At 42.3% G+C, this 25,833-nt stretch overlaps 2 protein-coding genes across 13 annotated transcripts in view; one reads left to right on the plus strand and one right to left on the minus strand.

Moving 5' to 3' along the window:
* cmss1 (cms1 ribosomal small subunit homolog) overlaps nt 1-25,833 on the minus strand; it is a 394,620-nt gene that overhangs the window by 284,243 nt on the left and 84,544 nt on the right. The window contains exon 2 of one of the 10 annotated variants that reach the window (XM_086006995.1): nt 9,592-9,666. The exons of the other annotated variants lie outside the window; for them this stretch is intronic. The gene's annotated coding sequence lies outside the window, so the exon portion shown is untranslated. The remainder of the gene's footprint in view (nt 1-9,591; nt 9,667-25,833) is intronic. 10 annotated transcript variants of the gene reach the window in all.
* The window catches only part of filip1l (filamin A interacting protein 1-like), a 279,316-nt gene that overhangs the window by 237,300 nt on the left and 16,183 nt on the right, over nt 1-25,833 (plus strand). For 2 of the 3 annotated variants that reach the window (XM_086006991.1, XM_086006992.1), the window contains one exon: nt 2,034-4,812. In XM_086006991.1, the coding sequence (XP_085863117.1) occupies nt 2,034-4,812 (2,779 nt within the window). Of the gene's footprint in view, nt 1-2,033; nt 5,205-25,833 lie in introns of those variants that run through there. The other variant, XM_086006993.1, reaches the window with a different exon arrangement.

Here is a 25,833-nt window from a genome sequence, read left to right on the forward strand (position 1 = left end):
ACGTAGTAAAACGTCCCAAGGCGCTTCATGGAAGTGTTATCAAGTAAAATTTGACACCGAGCCACATAAGGATATTAGGATAGGTGAAAGAGGTAGGTTTTAAGGACTGTCTTAAAGGAGGAGAGAGATAGAGAGGCAGGGAGGGAATTCCAGAGCAGAACAATACTCTCACCGGAGATTAGTGATTACAAATAACCAAATTCGCTGGGGTTCAGCCAGCCTGCAATCATGGCGATACACTGGTACTACCTGTTGAAGGGCTTACTAGAATCAGGCAGCTCAGGTGGGTGTGAAGTGCTGGTTCTCACTGAAATCAGTGAAAGCACACTATATGCTGGCAGGCTGACCGTGTCATCTATAGGTCAACAAAAGGGAGCTGAAGGAAATGAGACTGAAATGGCAAGTCTCCAAGAGGCTAGAAATTAACAGTACAGATCTCAATTTCTTCTCAGGTAATACAATCATTTATTTAAAGATAGAGATAGGGGATCATTTTGATTTTCTTTCCCTTTATTGAGCTACACAATACAAGAGAATCAATAGTTTGAACAAAAGGGTGTGGGGCCAAATTAATTTTGAATTCAGTCTCTGAAAAACAATATGTGGCAAGATCTTTACTTTTCCACCTACAGGAAAATTTAGCACATTGTGCATAATAAATACTTTTGGATATTTCTGTTGATCCCTGTAGAAAAATATAGTGGAGTTATAGATTTTTGTTCAAGGAACTGCTACAAATTACAAACAGTTCTGTGGGTCCTTACATTTATTATATTGGGCCAGTAATTCCGGTCCCAACGCGTGAGTACGGACAGGGTACTCACGCGTGGGCCCGTTGGAAGTGCCGGATTTCAGCATGCACAGCGCATGCGTGGGAAACCGGCATTTCCTCCAAGGGGTTCAGAGGTCCAACGTGTGCACGCAGGACTCTGCGCGCACGCGTTGAACTTCCTTCTTTTTGACAGGTTTGCCCGTGTGTAAGGGCCTGAACTTTTTAGAAATGTAAAAAGGAGGCGTAAGGACTTGATTCTTTAAGGTAAGTGGTCTATTATTTAAAATTATAACTTTTTTCCACAGCTTTATTGTTTTTAGGGACTTTACAGTAAGGTAAGTTTATTTTTAGACCCAATTTCTTAAAAAATTATTTTTTTCAAAAATTTGATTAGTTGTTTAAAATAGTTTTTTTTAAGTTATTTATAGTTCATTTAATTATTGGGATGTTTTTTAAATTTTATTTAAAGTTTAAGTAGTGTTTTGGGCGCCCGTAGTTTTCATGAGTTTGACAGTTCTTACTATCAAACTCATGAATGAAGTTTCCCCTCCCCTGATGGGCTGCCCAGTGCTCACCTGATCCCAGCCGGCACATCGCACTAACTACGCCGCTGGATCAGGCAAGCACAGCGCGCCGACAGCTGAACCGGGCCAGTGACAGGAATTCCAAGCAGTCCCAGGCTTCAGCTGTCGGCGCGCCGGGTAAGTGCACATCGGGGGCTTGCACGCGCGGCAAGCCCCTGATCCTAATTTCTGGGCCATTCTCCTTTCTAATTCAACGTACATGTTTTAGAGCTAATCATTTTTTTTGCCAAGATTACGAATGAAAACGGTTTCAGAATACAGCCTAACATTAAAGTTTAAATAAAAGCACAAAATGCTGAAAACATTCAGCAGGTCAGTCAGCATCTGTGGTGAGAACAGAAGGGTCGGCACCTGAAACATGAACTAATCTGTTCTCTCCATAGATGCTGACTGAATTGGTGTGTTTCCAGCATTTTCTGTTCATGTTTCAGATTTCCAATATCTGCAGCTTTTTGTTGTTAAAGTTTAAACGTGGAGCACTCAAATTACCTTTACTTATGTAACTGACCAAATAATTTTATTCCAAGTGCTTAAAAGGAAACTGTACCACATTTTAAAACAGTAAATTTCAATACGCGTATCAGAGAAATGAATGTGATTGAACAAACGGACCAATTGCTCTCCCTTGAATCAAGCTGCTTTTCTTATTTAGTGCTTTTTTTCCCTCCCTCCTTTAGATTGAAAAAGCTAATTGACCAAGAAAAGGCCTACCAGGTGAAAAAAGAACAAGAAAATGTCAAAAAAATTACAAAGCTGAAGGAAGAGCTGACCAAGCTGAAAACCTTTGCATTGATACTTGTAGATGAACAGCAACGGCTTTCAGAGCAGCTTAACCAACAGAGTCAAAAAGCCCAAGTGCTATCAGTCACTGCACAGCAAGCTCAAGAGAAACTATCAGCCTCTGAGGAAAGGGCAATAGAAGAAGAACATAAAGTGTTCACTCTCGAGATTGAACTGCAAGCACAAGCCAGTAGATTTTATCAGGAACAGGAAACAACCATGGCCAAATTGACCAATGAAGAAAGCCAGAATCGACAGCTCCGTCTAAAACTGGCCACGCTCAGCCGACAGATAGATGAATTGGAGGAGACCAACAAATCCTTGAAAAAAGCAGAAGAGGAACTACAGGATTTGAGGGAAAAAATAAACCGAGGCGAGTGTGGGAATTCCAGCTTGATGGCAGAGGTGGAAGACCTGCGGAAACGTGTGTTGGAAATGGAAGGAAAAGATGAAGAGCTCTTAAAAATGGAGGACCAGTGCAGGGATCTCAATAGAAAATTAGAAAAGGAAGAAAGCCACAGCAGAAACTTAAAAACGGAGGTAGAGAAATTGAAGAGGAGAATAATGGAATTGGAAAAATTAGAGGATATCTTCAGTAAAAGTAAACAGGAGTGTTATGTGCTTAAATGTAATCTGGAAAAAGAGAAAAATCTAACTAAGCAATTAGCAAATGAATTGGAAACCTTAAAAGTGAGAGTTAAGGAGCTTGAAGCAATTGAAAACAAACTGGGGAAAACAGAAGTGGCCATGAAGGAGGACCTGAGCAAGCTTAAAACATTAACCATGATGCTGGTTGATGAAAGAAAAAATATGGCAGAGAAGATGAGACAGACGGAGGGTAAATTTCAAAACGCACATGTCCAACTTCAAATAGAGGGAAATAAAGTTACTGTTGTGACAGAAAAACTAATTGAGGAAAGTAAAAAGGCACTCAAGTCCAAAACAGAATTGGAAGAGAAAACATACACCTTGACTAAGGAAAGAGATGAGCTTAAAAAGAAGCTAAAAGCCGAGGAGGAGCGAGGAAGTGACCTTTTGTCCAAGTCCAGCCTGCTGAAGAAGAGACTCCAATCTCTTGAAGCAGTAGAAAAGGAGTACCTCAAAAACAAAGGGAAACAAGAGTATGGCAAATCCCCCACATGTTTACAACAGGGTGACAATAAAGTCAGAGAATTAACTCAGGAGGTTGAACGGCTTAAACGCAAATTAAAAGCAATGCAGGTTGTAGAAGATGATCTAATGAAGACAGAAGATGACTATGACTCACTGGAGCATAGGTACTACGATGAGCAACAACAGCTGAAATTATTGTCAGGGGAGCTTGAGGCTGTGAAGCAGGAATTGGCCGGATATAAGCTAGCAGAAAAGGCTGAATCAACCCACGAACAAATCCTGTTTGACAGACTCAGTGAGGAACAGGCACAATCAAGCCATCTTACAAGGGAAGTGGAAGCCCTCAAAGACAAAATTCATGAATATATGGCAACAGAAGACTTATTATGTCATTTTAAAGCAGAGCAGACATCACTGCAAAAAAAGTTGACTCAACAGGAAAACCGAAACAAAGAACTAGCAAGGGAAACCGAAAATCTTACCAAAGAACTGGAGAGGTACAGACGTTTCAGCAAGAGCCTTCGGCCTGGCACGAATGGCAGAAGATTTGGGGAATTACAGCTCTGCTCAAAAGAGATCCAGACTGATGCATTAGACAGTGAACCACCCGATTACAGAAGCCTTATCCCTTTAGAAAAAGCAGTCGTGAATGGAAAAATATGCATAGAAAATGAAGAGGCTGATTACAGTACTCAAGATGATGATCAATCCTTGCAAGTAAACTACAACTCATTAACTGTAAACAGTGTCAATAATAATAAGAGGTCATGGATACCATGGATGAAGAGTAAGGAAAGTTGTGCACAGAATGGAAAAGCCGTATCCAAGCAGAATGGAAATCTGGTGCAGCCGGGTGAAATGGTGCTTACTCAGAAACAAGGCCAACCTCTTCACATAAAAGTAACACCAGACCATGGGCACAGCACAGCTACTCTTGAAATCACTAGCCCCACTTTAGAAAATTCATTCTCCTACACCAGCACAGCGGTCATCCCCAACTGTGGTGTTCCAAAGCAAAGAATAACCATTATTCAGAATGCCTCGATCAAACCTGTAAAATCAAAGCTATCAGATGGGTACTCCACACCAGAGCGTGCCCTGTCACCCCTTACCAGGACTACAATATCGAGATCCAGAACTCCAGACTCATGTGGTTCAATGACTCCTGAAAGGACAATGTCACCAATTCAAATAGTTGCTGTAACTGCAAGCTCTACAAGCTCACCGGAACAAGCTCTGTCCCCTGAGCCAATGGAAGCTACTACAGCTCATACAATCTTTAGAGTATCACCCGAAAGGATACAAGGGCGTCAGATACAAAAGTCAAACACAAGTCCTAATGTAATTACCACAGAAGACAATAAAATCCATATCCACTTAGGTAATCCCCACATCCAAACAGCTACACCTGTCTCAAGACCAATGAGCCCCTGCAGCTCAATCCAGGAGATCAGAACTCCAGCTATAACTAATGGGACACCAAATAAGTCAACCAATAAAATCACCAGCAGTATTACTATTACACCAACAGCCACTCCTGCCCCACGCCATTCACAAATTACAGTAAGTAATGTCTATGATTAACCTCCCTTCCCCAACCCAAACCCCAGTGAAAGTAACAGCGCTCTTAATTTCAGTATTAGAAGATCCACCTACATTACCTGCATCTTTTGTTTTAATTTGAGACTGGTTTGTGCATGTTATGTATAAACTCTGCACCTAATTAATATCCTTCTGGATTTGTGTTTAGTAATACTGTGTGTACATATTATAAACTGTAACTCCACAACATTAAAGACTTGTATTAAAAGATCAATCACCATTTAATCTGCACCTGTATAAAAACAAAAAAAACAAAACTGTATTTGCTTCAAATATTAAAGGTCAAAAAAGATTTTCAGATACAAATTGTAAGAGAAAAACAACTCAAAAGTAGCAGTAAAAATTAGAATGAGTTTGCTTGTTGAGTTTCTTTTTTCCTCTTTTGCATGTTTACAAATATATTTTATCACTGGAAAAAGTATTTTTGAGATATGCTGTTCTGAAATTGTCTTTGTATAATAAGAGCTCTGCTTAAACCGTCTCAAATTTTATTGAAATGGGAGCTACAACAGATTGTTTCACCTCTGGGATCCGAGTTCCAATCCAGTTGCTGCTGATGGAATGAAAGTTTCCTCCCTCTGCCGACTGAGAATCCTATCCAATTCTTAGACCTTGAAATTATATTGTGGAATAATATAGCACAAGAGTATTACGCAAGAACATAAGAAACAGGAGCAGGAGTAGGCCATTCGGCCCTTCGAGCCTGCTTCGCCATTCAATAAGATCATGGCTGATCTTCTCAGTAATGCCAACCCCACCGTCTCATAAATCATGAGACAAACTCTTAAAAATCATGAGATGTGGCAAGAGGTGCTATTTCTTCCTGACCTGACCCCTCGCTGACCTTTGCTCCCGGACAGGGAGCACATTCTGCGACCTTTGCTCCCGGACAGGAAGCGCATTCGGCCATCATGATAAAAGTTGACATTTCCCCCCTGCAAAATCTTCCTCCACAACCATTCCACAGCCAATGCTTTAGGTACACAAGAGACCAGCTCAGTCATCCACTCATGCTACACCAGTTAACAGTCAAATGGTATACCAGATTGAGCCAATTCTCCCTTTCAACTTCACTTACCACCTTACATAGCTCGTTTTAGGGAACTATTGTTCCAATGTGTTTTACAGGGGATCTGGGAATGTTGGGCAGGAAGTCAGTGCTGGGGTTGAGGCTTTTGAAAGTACATAAATAGGCAATGAGGTAGAAGAGTTTAGGGAGAGAATCCCAGACAGCAGGGGCATGGTGGCTGAATGCTCTGCCACCGATGGTAGTGCAGAGTGGGACGACACACAGCAAACTAAAGTGAGAAGAGCAGAAGATAGATTCTGGAAGGAAGAGCTGTTGGAGAGGGCGGAGGTAGCATGGAACAAAGACATGGGAGGAGCTGTAAAGGAGAACAATTTTAAATTGTGGAGGTTAGGGAGCCAATGCAGGTCGACAAGAACAGGAGTGAATGCATCATTAACTGAGGTAACACAACCCTGACAAAATAAAATTTGAAGCAGTTCTTAAGAATAGAAATGGCAAATTGAAATAGCACAATCCACTTTAAAAAAAAGTAATAACACAATGTATAGTGCTCGTTTAAAAATCCTGAAGCAGATAAATAAAAAAAAGGGTGAAAGTCTCAGCATAGATGAAGCAAAACAAGTACTGCGTCTGATTCTTAGGGCAAATAGAGACCTACCCACTCTGGCTTGGCAAGAATGCACTCTGCCCTTTACTTACCGCCGTCAACATTAAAGCGCTCATGTTTGGCTTTTAGGACTTCCATGTCCGCCTCTGTCAGTGATGAGCTTCTCGACTCAACATATTCATCTGAAATTCCTCTCTGCTATTTTAGCCGAAGCATTAACCAATTTATTTTAAATGGATTAATGCCTCCATTAAAACAGAGGCATTTCAAACAAATGCATTAAGCATTCATACCATTATCGCAGTGTAAATTCAAGGCTCTAGTGATTGACGGCTCACAGCACAAAACTGTCAACAATTCAGGACAAACAAGCAAGATCACTCAGATAGCTAGAAGAGCAATTAATGTGGAAATGAAAACATTCAAACTGGTGCGGAATGCATGGTCTTTTGCGATTGAGGTTAAGGCACATCTTGGGACAGAGTAAAGGAAGTGTGTGTTATTTAACCCGGGAGAGCTTAGTGCTCTCGCTATTTGTACAAAAATAGAGAAAGTGTTCCAAGTTCCAGTGTTAACATCCCACACATTGGCCGCGATTTCGCCTACCAAGGCGGGCTAATTGCGGCCGAGGTAGGTGCCGGACTGCGACCCCGCTCCCGGTTCCATCCCACTGAGAGAGAAGAATTTTCCATTGATTGGGCTTGTTAAGCCCGCCCTGCGAGGTTCCCGGCCAATTAAAAGGAAGCGGGTCTGATGACATCATTTGATGACGTGTCATCAGCCGGTTTCCTTAAAAGGGACCATGTCCAAATTGATTTTGACAGTTGTGCTGTCAGTGTTCTACAGCATTGAGGTGCTGCAAACACTAACAATCACTGCACAGAGATGCACGGCTGCACCCAGGATCTCCCATGACTCCCTCCATATGCTTATGGAGGGAGTCACAGCACGCAGGGAGGTTCTCTTCCCTTCCAATGGGCGGAAGAGACCTCCCCAGGAGACCAACGCAGCCTGGTTGCACATTGCACAGGAGGGCACAAGCAGGGATGTCGTCAGGAGGACCAGGCTGCAGTGGCGCAAACCTTTCAATGATCTCAGTAGATCACGAAATGTTACTGCAAAGCCACACTCAACCTCATCCTGCTGTGCCACTCATCACATCCCTTGGCCTTCCCTACCCTACTCCTGCACATCTTTACTCACACCAACTTACCTTATACCTCCACCCATCCCTCTCTATTTACATTATCACTTCTCCATCTCACTAGCCACCCCTCATCCTACTGCAAGCATACCAACTAACAACATGCAAGTGTAGGCACTTGGGAGTTTAACCATTGTTCATGTGAAGTTTCTGGTAATGTGCCGTCAAACATTGAAATCTTTATTTTCAACACTTTGCGTTCTTGGACAGATTTGAGTGTACCTTTGGAAGTGGCTTAGTGAGTTGCAGCGAATGGCGAGACATAAGGGAAGCCCCCCTCCCGCAATGGTGATGAGTGTGAAAGGAATGGCTTGGACAGTGTAGGGGGTGCTTGATGGTGCTGGTGTGGGGTGGTGCCAACCTGGCGCATCATGTGGCAGCCAGGGTGTACAGCATCAAGTGAAGTACATCTGGCCATGGTGAGGCCATCGCTGGCGTCCCGGGCAACAATGTGCTCGGGTGCTGATGCTCTGTGTCCTGTTCAGCATCAGGTGATTGCGGAGAAGGTTGGTGTCGTTGTTGGTGGTGTTGGTGCTGATCGTAGTGGGATTCTGAGGACAAAGGTGAGATTTTTTCAAGGGCACTGATGCTGCTGGAATAGATGGCAGCTGAAGTTGAGATGACAGCTGAAGTTGAGATGACAGAAGCGATCTGTCAATGGTGAGAGGGGATCTCATTGAAACTTATAAAATTCTAACAGGACTAGACAGACTAGATGCAGGAAGGATGTTCCCGATGGTCGGGGAGTCCAGAACCAGGGGTCACAGTCTAAGGATAAGGGGTAAGCCATTTAGGACTGAGATGAGGAGGAATTTCTTCACCCAGAGAGTGGTGAACCTGTGGAATTCTCTACCACAGAAAGCAGTTGAGGCCAGTTCATTAAATATATTCAAGAAGGAGTTAGATATATTTCTTAAGGCTAAAGGGATCAAGGGATATGGGGAGAAAGCAGGGACAGGGTACTGAATGTGGATGATCAGCCATGATCTCATTAAATGGCAGAACAGGCTCAAGGGGCTGAATGGCCTACTCCTGCTCCTATCTTCTATGTGTCTATGTTTCTCTGAGAGAGGTTGCTTCAAGGAGGTAACAGTGGATAGAGAGTTTACTCCAAACACTTCCAAACTGCATACAGCTCAAAAGTGGGTTCCAAATCATGAAGACTCCAGCTTCTAAGATTGGGAAGTGAACAGCTGTGAAATGGTCGGGTTTAGACCACTTTTGCAGCTGTCACCTATTCACAGCAATGGAGAGAACCAGACATACTTACCTGACGTGATACCCGCTCTCCGGGAACCTCATTAAAAACCTGGGAAAATGGTGCTCAACTACCTTTTAACAAGCTTTTAAGTATCTAAATTGGCTGACACACCGCTTAGTGTCGGGTCTGTTCAGGGATGACACACCCAACACTTGGGAAACTGACAAGGAGGCGGGTTTACAGTAGGATACCGACCCGGTCAATGTTTGTGATTTTGACAGCGGACCTGCCTCTGAACCTGCACTCTGAGCACTGGCAAAATTCCAGCCATTGAGTGCAAACTTCACCAGAAAAATAGCCATTTCAAATTCTAGGACTGAGCAGATCAGAGTTCAATAATTAAAAAATCCATTACCTAATAAAGTGAACAAAATGTATGTGCTGGAGAATGAAGCTCGACAATCACAGAATCTCACAAAAGACATCCCCCACAGGGTAAGCAAACTTAGTTTCTTTGTTATAACACAAAAAAATAATGAATTCAACCTGTAATTTGCCATCTAGTCGCACTGCAGAAAAATCAGAGATGCAAAATAAAATGGTACAATGAAATGTAAATATTTTACACAGCGCTTTTAACCTTACCTGCCTGGCAGAAACTGGGCAGGTGGGCAGTTAAATTACCAGAGGTTACTTACCCGCCGGAAACCCACCCGCATCCCGTCGACTGATTTTATTCCAAACAGGTGGGAATCCCGCTATATTTATGTTTTCTGAAAAAAGAAAAGGATGAACAACAGAGGGACGTTAGGCAGGCGAGACTGTACCAGAGGAAAACGGACATCAGTTGTCAGGCAAATGCTGGAATCCATTATTAAGGAAGTGTTAACAGGGCACATAGAAAATCATAATAAGATTAGGCAGAGTCAACATGGTTTTATGAAAGGGAAATCGTGTTTGACAAATTTATTAGAGTTTTGAGGATGTAACTAGCAGGGTAGATAAAGGGGAACCAGTGGATGTAGTATATTTGGATTTTTAAAAGACATTCGATAAAGTGCCACACGAAAGGTTGTTGCACAAGCTAAGGGCTCATGGGGTTGGGGGTAATATATTAGCATAGATACAGGATTGGTTAAAGGGACAGAAAACAGAGAGTAGGAATAAACAGATAATTTTCAGGTTGGCAGGCGGTTACTAGTGGGGTGCAAGGATCAGTGCTGGGGCCTCAGCTCTTTACAATCTACATTAATTACTTAGATGAAGGGACCGAGTGTAATGTATCCAAATTTGCTGATGACACAAAGCTAGGTGGGAAAGTAAGCTGTGAGGAGGACGCAAAGAGGCTGCAAAGGGATATAGACTGGTTAAGTGAGTGGACAAGAAGCAGATAGAGTATAATGTGGAGAAATGTGAGGTTATTCATTTTGGTAGGAAGAGTAGAAAAACAGAATCTTTTTTAAATGGCGAGAAACTATTAAATATTGGTGTTCAGAGGGGTTCACTAAACACAGAAAGTTAACATGCAGGTACAACAAGCAATTAGGAAGGCAAATGGTACGTTGGCCTTTATTGCAAGGGGGTTGGAGTACAACAGTAAGGAAATCTTGCTGCAATTGTACATGGCTTTGGCGAGACCACACCTGGAGTACTGTGTACTGTTTCGGTCTCCTTACCCAAAGAAAGATATACTTGCCTGAGAGGCGGTGCAACAAAGGTTCATTAGATTGATTTCTGGGATGAGAGAGTTGTCCTATGAGGAGAGATTGAGTAGAATGGGTCTGTACTGTCTAGAATTTAGAAGAGTAAGAGATGATCTCCTCAAAACATAAGGTTCTGAGAGGGCTTGACAGGGTAGATGCTGAGGTGCTGTTTTCCTGGCTGGAGAGTCTAGAACTAGGGGCTATAATCTCAGGATAAGGTGTCGGCCATTTAGTACTGAGATGAGGAGATATTTCTTCACTCAGAGGGTTGTGAATCTTTGGAATTGTCTACCCCAAAGGGTTGTGGATGCTCAGTTGTTGAGTCTATACTGATATCGATAGATTTTTGAGCACTAAGGGAATCAAGGGATATGGGGATAGGACGGGTAAGTGGAGCTGCGGTTGAGGATCGGCCATAATTTAATCGAATGGTGGAGCAGGCTCGAGGGGCCGCATGGCCGACTGCTGCTCCTATTTCTTATGTTTCTAACTGTGATACCCACCATGACCCCTTCAAACCGTATACACAGGCAGGACGGTAGTTAATTTGATTTGTCCAGGAACTCTGTCTGCATAGGCTAATATTCATTAGGAAAGCTATGAGAGCGTTATGTCGCATGCTACAAATCTGACATACAGCCAAAACTCCCACCACAGCACAATATCGTCTGTGGTTTTTCAAGGTCACTTTAGCTCTGATCTCTATGCCTCAGATTTATTCCAGGTTGCTACAGAAGACAATCAATCAATCTTCAGTGCGCAAATGTATCAAGCAGGTGACAGGTGCATTCATTGTTGCCAGGGCAAGTAACTGCACCACCCTTCCCATGAACAATCATCAACAGCATGAAAGTACTGCACTTTTTCCAAATAGCAAGACTGCAGAACATAAATATGCTGGGAGGATGGGCAGATAGTTGCATTTTGGTAGTGAGAATAGGGCAAGGAAACACACTGTAAATGGTAAGATTTTAAATTGAGTTCAGGAGCAGAGGGACTTTGGTGTGCAGATACACAGTTCATAAAAGGCAGCTCAAGTAATAAAGTCATAAAAAAGCAATCAGAATGCTTAGTTTTGTATCTAGTAGTACAGGGTACAAAAGCAAGGAGATAGTGTTGATTGTACAAGCCTTTAATTAGGCTGCAGCTGCAGTATTATGTCGAGTTTTAGGCACCCTATTATGGGAAGGATATAACAGCAATAGAAGGGCAATTTAGATTTACTAGGGTATTACCCAGGATTGAGGGGCTTTTTTCACTAGAGTCGAGAAGGTTAAGAGGTGATTTGATAGAACTATTCAAGATTATGAGGGGGTATTATAGGTTAAATAGTTTCCACTGGTCAGTGAAATGGCAACAAGAGGTTACAAATTTCAGATGATCACAAAAAGAATTAAAGTGGTTAGGGAAAAAAATCCTTTCGTAGAGGGTGGTTAAAATGTTATATTATCTTTCACAAACATATTTAAAATATAATAAGTTTTAAGATAATAATTGAGAATGACGAAGACCAGGGTAATAGATTGGAGAAAAGCTGATTTTGAGGGGCTGAGACTAGAACTTGGGAAAATAAAATGGACAACAATATTGGCAAACAATGACATAGAACTGCAATGGGAAACATTTAAAACGGTGTTCAACATAGTCCAGGAAAAAAAAATTCCGCTTAAAAACAAGAACAAGCTAAACACTAAATGAGACACCATGGATGAATAAAGCCATATGGGAAAAATTGAGGGCAAGGAAAGAGGCATACATTAACTACATGGACAGCAAGGGATAGCATGATAAGGAAAAATACAAACAGATTAGGAGAGAAGTCAAAAAAAAAATTAGGAAGGCAAAGAGGAACTATGAAAGTAAACTATCAAAGGAACATAAAACAAAATAGTAAAATTAAAAAAGGAAGGTTGGGATGGGAATAGGGCCACTAAGGGATGGACAGGATAATACCACAGGCGGTGGTAGAGAGATGGCAGAAATATTAAATAATTACTTTGCTTCAGTATTTACCAGGGAGATAGAACAGGTAGACATGACATTTGATCATGAGATTAGTAATGAAAAAACTGCATTTAAAATAAAAAAAGAGAATATATATTAAATAAACTAATCAAACTCCAGGAGGAAAAACCCCTGGATTACATCCACACATTTTAAAAGAATCTAGGGAAGAGATAGCAGAGACATTACTACACATATTTAATAATTCATTAGAAAAAGGTGTAGTGCCAGAAGACTGGTGGATAGCTAACAGAATACCTGTATTTAAAAAGGGAGATAGAACGTGCCCAAGGAACTGTCGACCAGTCAGCTTAATATCGGTGGTAGGAAAAATAATGGAATCCATACTAAAGGAGAGAACAGAAGAACATCTAGAAGCCAAAAATATAATAAGGAATAGTCAGAATGGATTTCAAAAGGGAAAGTCTTGCTTGACCAACCTCATTGAAATTTTTGAAGAGGTAACAGAGAGAATAGATAAGGATAATGTAGTAGATGTAATTTATCTAGATTTTTAAAAGGCGTTTGATAAGGTAGCACATAATAGTCTAATGAATAAGGCCAGAGAATGCAGAGTCAGGGGACAAGTAGCAGAATAGATAGCTAGCTGACTTCAAAACAGAAAGCAGAGTGTAGGGGTAAAGGGTAGCTATTCACAATAGCAGAAGGTGGGTAGTGGTGTTCCACAAGGATCAGTGCTGGGACCACTGTTGTTCACAATTTATATTAACGATTTAGACTTTGGAATCAAAAACACAATTTCTAAATTTGTGGATGACACCAAATTGGGGGGGGGGGAAATAGTTAAAACTGAGGAGGACTGCAACAAATTACAGGAAGACATTAAACTTGCAGAATGGACATATAATTGGCAAATGAAATTCAACACAGATAAATGTGAGGTATTACATTCTGGTAGGAAGACTAGGAAGGTCACTTATTACTTGGAGGGTGCGACCTTGGAGTACAAATACACAAATTACTAAAAAGTAGCGACGCAGGTTAACAAGGCCATAAAAAAAGCAAACCAAGCACTCGGGTTTATTTCTAGAGGGATAGGATTGAAAAGTAGTGAAGTTTTGCTGAACCTGTATCGAACCTTGGTTAGACCACACTTGGAGCACTGTGTACAATTCTGGTTGCCATATTATAAAAAGGATATAGAGGCACTAGAGAGGGGGCAGAGAAGATTTACAAGGATGATACAAGAAATGCAAGGGTATACAGATCAGGAAAGGATGAACAGGCTGGGTCTCTTTTCGCTTGAAAAAAAGGCTGAGGGGTGACCTAATTGAGGTCTATAAAATTATGAAAGATTTTGATAGAGTGGATAGAGAGAGAATGTTTCCACTTGTGGGGAAGAGCATAACTGGAGGCCAACAATATAAGATAGTCACCAAGAAATCAAATAGGGAATTACATAGGATATACCCACTATTCCCTTCTCCCTCGCTACCACAGGGAGTAGTTGAGGCAAATAGTATAGATGCATTTAAGGGGAGGTTAGATAAGCATATGAGGGAGAAGGGAATAGAGGGTTATGCTGATAGAGTTAGAGGAGAAAAGATGGGAGGAGGCTCGAGTGGAGCATAAACGCCGGCATGGACTGGTTGGCCGAATGGCCTGTTTCTGGGCCGTATATCCTATGTAAAACGTTGTTAAAGCAGAGTCCATCCATTATTTTAAAAGGGAATTAGATTTTCTTGTGGGGGGGGGGGAAGGGATATTAAAGGAAATAAGGACTGAGCAGAAATGGGGAATTAGGCTAAGTAGCTCACATAGAAAAAACATCCGTACTGCCTTGGGCTGAATGGCTTGTTTCTATGCAGTAACATTGTGATTCTTTCTATGCAGTAACATTGTGATTCTAAGAGCCTTAACAATCTCCTAGTGATATAATGTTATCTGTGGCTGCAGTGAGGAGTTATACCAGTGTCCTGGCCAACATTCCTCCCTCAACTTACATCACCAAAAGCAATGGTTAGCTGACCATTCATTGCACTCTTGTGGGATGTCGCTGGCTGACGTATTTGCTGATTTAACAAAGGATACAACAAAAGTAAACTGCTGTGTGGATCACAATGATATGTTTCATTTTTACAAAGGTATTACATAAATCGCATTAAGGTGTCAGCTGTGGCTCAGTGGGTAGCACTCTCGCCTCCGAGTCAGAAGGTTGTGGGTACAAGTCCCACTCCAGAGACTTGAGCACAAAAATCTAGACTGACAATGCAGTGCTGAGGGAGTGCTGCACTGTCAGAGGTGCCATCTTTTGGATGAGACGTTAAATCGAGGCCCTGTTTGCGCTCTCAGGTGGACGTAAAAGATCCCATGGCACTACTTCGAAGAAGAGCAGGGGAGTTATCCCCGGTGTCTTGGTCAATATTTATCCCTCAATCAACATAACAAAAACAAATTTTCTGGTCATTATCACATTGCTATTTGTGGGAGTTTGCTGTGTGCAAATTGGCTGCCGCATTTCTTACAATACAACAGTGGCTACACTTCAAAAAGTACGTCATTGGCTGTAAAGTGCTTTGGGACATCCGGTGGTCATGAAAGGCGCTATGTAAATGCAAGTCCTTTTTCTTTTTTAAATACAAGTATTTTTAGAAATAGTCACTTAGCTGTGAGAGGGTTAGAGGATCTTCTATGGAAACAGATAAGGGATGCTTTTTAAAGAGGATATAAATTTCACATTCCTCTGGCAAATACATTAAACATTTTGTTTTGAAATGAATCACTTGCTTTAGTATAACCCTAACCCAAATGATCCCACCTCCATCCACATCAGTTGAAATTAGTCATAAAGTGGTCTACCACATCTGTCACTATTAACATAAACTGCTTTGATAGGACATATCTTTTAATTCAGTTTTTGGGAGCTTAATTTCCAGAAGGCAGGTCCGAACATCTACGTCCATAGCCCACTGGTAGACTCGCAAAACTAGTCACTGTGTATTGTTTAGTTGGAGCATTTGGGTTGCCCACTACATTCTCCAATCACCTTTGAAGAGGAAAATAATATGCTGCTAGATCAATGCATACACGCTAAACTACTTGGTCATATTTATTTATAGATGAATTATGCACAGAACCAAAAAAATATATACTAATACAGTACAATAACCAACCTTACATAAAATATGAACTGTTGCATTTGAAAACAAGCAAAAACAAGTTTTCCCAGCAAATACACAGTCACACAATGGTGATTTTACATGAGCTATTGCAAAAGCTAAGCAAAAATAGAAAACTAAGGACCACAAGAGAGTCTGGGTTAGAAAAGTGTATTTTCCTTTGAAAATCATGCAAGTTCTTTTCAACAGTAATGCAATCAAAATGGAGGGTTTTTGGTCAAAAAAGTGGAAGTGCTTTGAACTGAGACTTCCTGGAGGCAGCTTCTGCCACCTTACATCAATTAGCAAAAATAACTAAGTCTGTGTGGCTGAAACAGAATTAGCAAATAAAATAAACAAAAAAATCAAAATACTACATATGCTGGAAGTCTGAAAATAAAAACAGTAAAGGCTGCAAATACTCAGCAGGTCAGGCAGCATCTGTGTAAATACAGCAGTCGATGTTTCAGGCCATAGGCAAGTGCAGGCAAGACTATAATGAACAATAAATAAGTGGCAAACTTGTTAAATGAGTACTTTGGATCCATTCATGATGGAGGAAGAGGATAAAATACAAATGGCACAAGAGAACCTAAAAATAAGTCAAGGGGAGGAATTTAGTGGATTTAATATATTAGAACATGGCAAGAGAGAAAATAATGGGACTTAAGATACACAAATCTCCAGGACCTGATGGTTTCTACCCCAGAGTATTAAAATAAATAGGTGAGGAAATTATAGATGTGTTAGTCATAAGTTGCCAAAACTCTAGAGTCAGGATTGTGTCTTTAGATTGTAAATTTGCAAATGTCTCTCCATTATTTAAGAAAGGGAGGAACCAGGGGGTAAAAGTTGGACCTTGTTGAGCTAATGTAAAATGGGCGCAATAGCAGTTCGCATAAACTTGGCTTGTATTCCCTTCAGTTTAAATGGTTGAGGGGTGATCTAATCAAGGGCTTTAAAATGATAAAGGTATTCGACAAGATAAATACAGAGATACTATTTCCTCTGGTGCAGGAATCCAGAACAAGGGGCATAATTTTAAAATTAGAACTAGGCTATTTAAGAGGGAAATCAGGAAGCAGCTTTTCACAAAAAGGGTCGTGGAAATCTGGAATTCTCTCCCCAGATGCTGGGTCAATTTAAATTTTCAAGACCAAGCTCAATAGATTTTTGTTAGGTAAGGATATCAAAGGGTATGGAGCAAAGGCTCAAGACCAGAGGAACGAGCAAAGGCCTGAAATATCGACTGCTGTTTTTCCATAGATGCTGCCTGAACTGGTGAGTATTTTCAGCTTTTTTTTTTGTTATTATTAGCATATAAAATACTTCTGGTAATTGAAAAAACCTGTAATTTGATTAACTTTGGATCAAAGCTGACTGGAACTCTGAATCAGACATAGGGATAGATTTTCAACTTGCCACCCAGTCTTAAAAAAGACGTCGTGAATCAGCCACCCATTATAGAAATCTCCCGATTTTCACTTCCATTGATTTGAGAAACCCTTTGACAAGGTAAATAAGAACAAATACATAAAAACATAAGAAATAGGAGCAGGAGTAGGCCATTCGGCCCTTCGATCCTGCTATGCCATTCAATAAGATTATGGCTAATCTTCTACCTCAACTCCACTTTCCTGCACTATCCCCATATCCCTTAGTATCCAAAAATCTCTCGATCTCTGTCTTGAATGTACTCAATGACTGAGCCTCCACAGCCCTCTGGGGCAGAGAATTCCAAAGATTCACCACCCTTTGAATGAAGAAATTTCTCCTCATCTCAGTCCTAAATGGCCGACCCCTTTTTCTGAGACTGTGACCCCTGGTTCCAGACTCCCCAGCCAGGGGAATCATCCTCCCTGCGTCTACCCTGTCAAGCCCTTTAAGAATTTTGTATGTTTCAGTGAGATCACCTCTCATTCTTCTAAACTCTAGGGAATGTAGGCCTAGTCTACTCAATCTCTGCTCATAGGACAATCCCCTCATCCCAGGAACCAGTCTGGTGAACCTTTGTTGCATTCCTTCTAAGGCAAGTATATCCTTCCTTAGGCAAGGAGACTAAAACTGTACACAGTACTCCAGGTGTGGTCTCACCAAGGCCCTATATAATTGTAGTAAGACTTCTTTACTCTTATAGTCCAATCCCTTTGCAATAAAGGTTAACATACCATTTGCTTTCTTAATTGCTTGCTGTACCTGCATGTTAACATTGTGATTCGTGTACAAGGACACCCAGGTCCCACTGAATACCAACATTAGTCAGCCACTTATCATTTAAAACATATTCTGCTTTTCTATTTTTCATACCAAAGTGGATAACTTTGCACTTCTCCAACATTCCCTCTAAGCTGTGCAGCCACGCAGCTGTCTGCTGGTCCCACGTAGCCCGGGACCGGCTTTTCCAATGTGAAATTTCACGTACGCTGAAACTTTGCTTGGGCCGTGAAGCCTGTTAAAGAGACAGCGCAGCCAAATTGAAAATTGGGGACCATTGCACTTCTCCACATTTTATATTCTATCTGCCATGTTCTTCCCACTCCCTGAACCTATATTCCTTTGCAGCCTCTGTATCCTCCTCATAGCTTACTTTCCCGCCTAACTTTGTATTGTCAGCAAACATGGATACATTACACTAGGTCCCCTCATCTAAGTCATTTAAGTACCACACAGGAGACTACTGGAGAAGATAAAGGGGTATCGAACTAGGGGACAGGTAGCAAATTTGATTTTAAACTGGTTAGAAGGGAGGAAACAGAGCAAGCGTTAAGGCAGAATCTCAGCGTGGTTGGAAACGGGTAGCTGAGAAACTGCCCTACTCTATTTCCTCCCACGGGATCCTGTTCCAGGACCATTTCTGTTCACAGTGTACATCAATGATTTGGATATAAGGCTATAGGGAATGATGTCCAAATTTGTACATGATACTGAAAAAGGAGTCACAGTAAATGAATCTTAGGATCAAAGGAGGCTGCATATTGATAAGTTGGTGGAATGGACAATAAAATGGCAGATGGAATTCAATGTTAGTGAATGCAAGGAGATATTTTGATATATATTAAAAAATTATACTTTGAATGGGAAAAGCTGGATGATATGGAAGAAGAGAGGGAATTTGGGGGATTGCAGAATTAGAGGAGCGCAGATATCTCAGAGGCTTGTAGGGCTGGAGGAGATTACAGGGATAGGGAGGGGCGAGGCCATGAAGAGTTTTGAAAACAAGGATGAGAATTTTGAAGTCAAGGCGTTGCTTAACCCCAAGCCAATGTAGGTCAGCGAGCACAGGGGTGATGGGTGAATGGGACATGGTGCGAGTTAGGACATGGGCAGCCAAGTTTTGGATTACCTCAAGTTTAGGTAGGGTAAAAAGTGGGAGGCCAGCCAGGAGTGCATTGGAATAGTCAAGTCTAGAGGTAACAAAGACATGGATGAGGGTTTCAGCAGCGGATGAGCTGAGGCAAGGGTGGAGGCGGGCGATGTTCCAGAGGTGGAAATAGGCGGTCTTAGTTATGCTGCGGATATGTGTCGTAAGCTCATTTCAGGGTCAAATATGACACCAAGGTTGCGAACAGTGTGAAGCAGCATGCTATAGACAGAACTAAACGATTCCACAATCAACGGATCAGATCAAAGCTCTGCATTCCTGCCATATCCAGTCGTGAATGCTGGTGGACAATTCAACAGCTAACAGGAGGAGGATGCGCCATGAACATCCCCATCCTCAATGATGGAGGAGCCCAGCACACGAGTGCAACAGACATGGCTGAAGTGTTTGCAACCATCTACAGCTAAAAGTGCCGAGTGGATGATCCACCTCGGCCTCCTTCTGAGGTCCCCACCATCACAGGAGCCAGTCTTCAGCCAATTCGATTCACTCCTCGTGATATCAAGAAACGGCTAAGTGCACTAGATACAGCAAAGGCTATGGGCCCTGACAATATCCCGGCTGCCATGCTTAAGACTTGCGCTTCAGAACTAGCTGCGCCTCTAGCCAAGCTGTTGCTGTACAGTTACAACACTGGCATCAATCCGACAATGTGGAAAACTGCCCAGGTATGCACTGTCCACAAAAAGCAGGACAAATCCAATCTGGCCAATTACCACCCCATCAGTCTACTCTCAATCATCAGCAAAGTGATGGAAGATGTCATCGACAGTGCTATCAAGCGGCACTTACTCACCAATAGCCTGCTCACCGATGCTCAGTTTGGGTTCCGCCAGGACCACTCGGCTCCAGACCTCATTACAGACTTGGTCCAAAAATGGACAAAAGAGCTGAATTCCAGAGTTGAGGAGAGAGTGACTAACCATCAAGGTAGCATTTGACAGAGTGTGGCATCAAGGAGCACCAATAAAATTGAAGTCAATGGGAATCAGGGGGGAAACTCTCCACTGGCTGGAGTCATACCTAGCACAAAGGAAGATGGTTGTGGTTGTTGAAGGCCAATCAACACAGCCTCAGGACACTGCTGCAGGAGTCCCTCAGGGCAGTGTCCTAGGCCCAACCATCTTCAGCTGCTTCATCAATGACCTTCCCTCCATCATAAGGTCAGAAGTGGGGATGTTCGCTGATAATTGCACAGTGTTCAGTGCCATTCGCAACTCCTCAGATAATGAAGCAGTCCATGCCCATATGCAGCAAGACCTGGACGATGTTCAGGCTTGGGCTGATAAGTGGCAAGTAACATTCGCGCCACTAAGTGCCAGGCAATGACTATTGCCAACAAGCGAGAGTTTAACCACCTCCCCATGACATTCAATGGCATTACCATCGCCAAATCCCCCACCATCAACGTCCTGGGGGTCACCATTGACCAGAAACTTAACTGGACCAGCCACATAAATACTGTGGCTACAAGAGCAGGTCAGAGGCTGGATATTCGCACCTCCTGACTCCCCAAAGCCTTTCCCCCCATCTACAAGGCACAAGTCAGGAGTGTGATGGAATACTCTCCACGTGCCTGGAAGAGTGCAGCTCCAACAACACTCAAGAAGCTCGACACTATCCAGGACAAAGCAGCCCGCTTGATTGGCACACCATCCACCACCTTAAACATTCATTCCCTCCACCACCGGCGTACCATAGCTGCAGTGTGTACCATCTGCAAGATGCACTGCAGCAACTCACCAAGGCTTCTTCAGCAGCACCTCCCAAACCCACAACCTCTTCCACCTAGAAGAACAAGGGCAACAGGCGCATGGGAACACCAACACCTCCAAGTTCCCCTCCAAGTCACACACCATCCTGACTTGGAAATATATCACAGATCCTTCATCGTCGCTGGCACAAGAGGCATCCTCAATGAACATTTATGAACCGAAAAAAAATCTGTTACAGCTGTACTATCAGAGTTTAAAGTATCTTACAGATTTCCAGCTCACAGCGATCAGATTTTCAAGCATAGGGAGGCAAAACTGGTCAGATTGAAAGGGACCCTCTGAAAATATTGGTAGAGATATTCAAAAACAGAAGGATGATATACTGCCGTGAAAGATAATACTGTGGATACTTGACTAACCTGGGAGTAAACTGGGAAAGAGAATAATAAAGGATATTCAATTCAAATAATCTTTTTAATCATTTTTGCAGTAGTCCCTATGCATGGGTTTTAACATCCTGTTACCAAGGTTATTACTCCATTTGGAAAATGGCCTTAATTACATGTCTAGGAAACAATTACTCTATTTGAATGTATTTCCTTTTTGCGTAATTCTTGCTGTTGAGCATTTTAAGTATTATGTGACCTCAAATAAATGGTTTATGATCAAAATGCAAGGCGGTACATAGAAAAGAAGCGATGCTGTCAAAAAAAATCCATAGGGTAGAGAGCTCCCGCCCTAAAAATTGAGTTCCTTTTTCACATATGCACTATATGACATTTTTATGACATACATAGACTTTTTTTTAATGCCTATTTTTAAAATTAGTCTATTTGTTTAGTTTAGAAGTTTATTCTTACTAAGGATTCCCAATGAAAAAGAACTTAAATATAAAATATATACATATGAAAAATGGCAGACAGGAAAAGACCTACTGGTAAATTCAGTCTGTCCTATATTAATATGATGATGTCTTGTGCATCACAATACATACACTCCCCACCCCACCCAAAACCGTAATTGCCTTGGAGAGGCGAAAAAAAAGCTTAAAAACCCAGGATAGTTTGGGGGGAAAATCTGGAAAATTCCTCTCCGATCCCTTTAAGCGATCAAAACTAGGCCAGGTGACCACTCTGGCCCGGATTAATGTTATACAGTACTTACCTCTTATATGAGGTGATCTCCGCCCCAGCCAGAAACAGGTCCAGCTCTCGCTTGAAGAAGCTCAGTGAATCAACGTTCATCGCACCATCCAGCAGACTGTTCCACAAGTCCACTATTCTCTGGGAAAAGAACCACCTCCTAACATCCAACCTAGTTCTGCCTATACATAACTTGAGCTCGTGACCCCCGATCCTCCCTAACCTATTTAGTTGAAATAAACTATCTACACAAACATAATCTAGTCCCTACATGATCTTATAAACCTCGATCAAATCACCGCTAAGTCTATGCTTCTCTAAAGCGTAGAGACCCAGCTCTTGTATAACTTGCACTTATAAAGCATCTTTCACATCCTCTGATATCCCAAAGCATTTCACAGCCAATTAATTATTGGCAAATGCAGCGGCCTATTTGTATACAGCAAGGTCACACAAACAGCAATGCCATAAATGATCAATTAATCTGTTCCGGTGGTGTTGATTGAGGGAAAAATGTTAACCAGGAAAAATCTCCTGCTCTTCTTTGAAGAGTGCCAGAATATTCTTTTACGTCCATCTGAACAAGTAGACGTGGCCTTGGTTTCACGTCTCATCTGAGAGATGAAACGTCCGACAATGCAGTACTCCCTCAGTACTGCACTGAATTATGTGCTTGAGTCCAGAGAGGGGCTTGAAACCATGACTTTCCGACTTAGAAGCCAGAGTGCTACCACTGAGCCATGGCTGACACCTTGGAAGGACCTATGCTCAACTCAGCACTTTTTGTTGGGCGATTTCTATTTCACTGTTCCAAATCTAACATGAATTTAACAACAAAAAACATTAGTCTAAAAATGACAGTTGGCAATATTGGTGGACAAACATTTCTCTGACCACAATTTTAACATAGTCATTAATTTTTAATTTTAGAAGGGTAAAACAGCAGACGGAGAATGTTTCCAAGCTTAATTTTTGTGGATTATAGTTTCTAGCGTCTCTGTTGTGTAGCGGGGAGTGCTGGTAAACAAGAGCCCTTGAGTATATCATTTAATTGTAGTGTAATTAGTGGTACTGATCTGATTTAATTTAATTTAATTTCAATTAAATAAAGAGTAAGTCATGGCAGCACAGCTCAGCCCCGTGGCATGCTCCTCCTGCACTATGTGGGAAATCACGGACACTTCCTGTGTCCCTGACGACCATGTGTGCGGGAAGTGTATCCAGCTGCAGCTACTGACAGACCGCATTGCGGCGCTGGAGCTGCGAATGGATACATACTGGAGCATTTGCGATGCTGAGCACATCGTGGATAACACGTTTAGGGAGTTGGTCACACCACAGGTAAAGGCTGCACAGGCAGGAAGGGAATGGGTGACCACCAGGCAGAGTAGTAGGCGCAGGCAGGAAGTGCAGGGGTCCCCTGTGGACATCCCCCTTTCAAACAGATATACCACTTTGGATATTGTTGAGGGGGATGGCTTATCGGGGGAAGGCAGCAGCAGCCAACTTCCTGGCACCATGGGTGGTCCTGCTGCACAGGATGGGAGGAAAAAAAGCAGGAGAGCTATAGTGATAGGGGATTCTATTGTAAGGGGAATAGATAGGCGTTTCTGCGGCCGCAAACGAGACTCCAGGATGCTATGTTGCCTCCCTGCTGCAAGGGTCAAGGATGTCTCGGAGCGGCTGCAGGGCATTCTGGAGGGGGAGGGTAAACAACCAGTTGTCGTGTTGCATAGAGGTACCAACGATATAGGTAAAAAAATGGGATGAGGTCGTAAAAGCTGAATATAGGGAGTTAGGAGGTAAATTAAAAAATAAGACCTCAAAAGGTAGTAGTCTCAGGATTGCTACCCGTGCTAGTCAGAGTAGAAATAGAAGACTATTTCAGATGAATACATGGCTAGAGGAATGGTGCAAGGGGGAGGGATTCAAATTCCTGGGACATTGGAACCGGTTCTGGGGGAGGTGGGACCAGTACAAACTGAACGGTTTGCACCTGGGCGGGACCGGAACCGATGTCCTAGGGGGAGTGTTTCCTAGTTGGGGAGGTTTTAAACTAAAATGGCAGGGGGTTGGGAACCTTTGCAGGGAGACAGAGGAAAGGGAAGCAAGGATAGAAACAAAAGACAGGAAAGAGAAAAGCAAAAGTGGAAGGCAGAGAAATCAAGGGTGTAAATCAAACAGGGCCGCAGTAAATAATAATTCTAAAAGGACTAAGAGTGTTAAAAAATCAAGCCTGAAGGCTTTGTGTCTTAATGCGAGGAGTATTCGTAATAAGGTAGATGAATTAGCTGCGCAAATAGATGCAAACGGTTATGATATGATTGGGATTATAGAGATATGGCCCTGTGGGTAGTGGAGTGGGCCCAGGGGCCGTGTAGCCTGGTTCTGCTCCTACTGTGTTCTAATTCTGTGTTAGATTTCAGGAGATGGTTTTATTCCTGTTCCTGGCTGGGGTGGAGATCGCCTTTACAGAAGGTAAGTACTGTAGAAAATATAGGAACAGAGTGATCTCCTGGAAGAATTTTGATCGCCTAGATGGGTCGGAGAGGAATTTCCCAGATTTTTTTCTCCCAAATTGGCCATTGGGTCTTTATCTGGTTTTTCGCCTCTCCCGGGAGATCACATGGGTTCGGGTGGATGCAGAGTGATAGAAGATTTGAGGTTAGGATAAGATCAGCCATGATCTTATTGAATGGTGGAGCAGGCTCGAGGGGCCGATTGGCCTACTCCTGCTCCTATTTCTTATGTTCTTATGTTCTAGGATGACCAAGTCTGGGAATTCAGCATCCAGGGGTATTCAATATTCAGGAAGGACAGGATGAAAGGAAAAGGAGGTGGGGTAGCATTGCTGGTTAAAAAGGAGATTAACACAATAGTAAGGAAGAATATTAGCTCTGATGATGTGGAATCTGTATGGGCAGAGCTGAGAAATACCAAGGGGCAGAAAACGTTAGTGGGAGTTGTATACAGACCCCCAAACAGTAATGCTGAGGATGGGGATGGCATTAAATGGGAAATTAGAGACGCGTGCAATAAGGGCACAGCAGTTATCATGGGTGACTTTAATCTACATATAGATTGGGCTAACCAAATTAGTAACAATACTGTGGAGGAGGAATTCCTAGAGTGTATACGGGATGGTTTCCTGGACCAGTATGTCGAGGAACCAACTAGAGATCAGGCCATCTTAGACTGGGTATTATGTAATGAGAAAGGATTAATTAGCAATCTTGTTGTGCGAGGCCCCTTGGGGAGGAGCGATCATAATATGATCAAATTCTTCATTAAGATGGAAAGTGAAGTAGTTGACTCCGAGATTAGGGTCCTGAATTTAAATAAAGGAAACTACGATGGTATGAGGCATGAGTTGGCTAGGATGGATTGGGGAACGTTACTTAAAGGGTTGATGGTGGATAGGCAATGGCAAACATTTAAAGATCGCATGGATGAACTACAGAATTTGTTCATCCCTGTTTGGCATAAAAATAAAACAAAAAAGGTGACTCAACCGTGGCTAACAAGGGAAATTAGGGACAGCATAAGATCCAAGGAGAGGACATATAGTTTGGCCAGAAAAAGCAGCAAACCTGAGGATTGGGAGCAGTTTATGATTCAGCAGAGGAGGACAAAGGGATTAATTAAGAGGGGGGAAATAGATTATGAGAGTAAGCTTGCAGGGAACATAAAAACTGACTGTAAAAGCTTCTATAGATATTGTGAAGAGAAAAAGATTGGTGAAGTCAAGCGTAGGTCCCTTGCAGTCAGAATCAGGGGAAATTATAATGGGGAACAAAGAAATGGCCGACCAATTAAATACATACTTTGGTTCTGTCTTCACAAAGGAGGACACAAATAACCTCCCAGAGATGTCA

The sequence above is a fragment of the Somniosus microcephalus genome, chromosome 14, assembly GCF_052327205.1.
Source record: "Somniosus microcephalus isolate GS21.2 chromosome 14, FLI_Smic_1.0, whole genome shotgun sequence".
Taxonomy (NCBI): domain Eukaryota; kingdom Metazoa; phylum Chordata; class Chondrichthyes; order Squaliformes; family Somniosidae; genus Somniosus; species Somniosus microcephalus.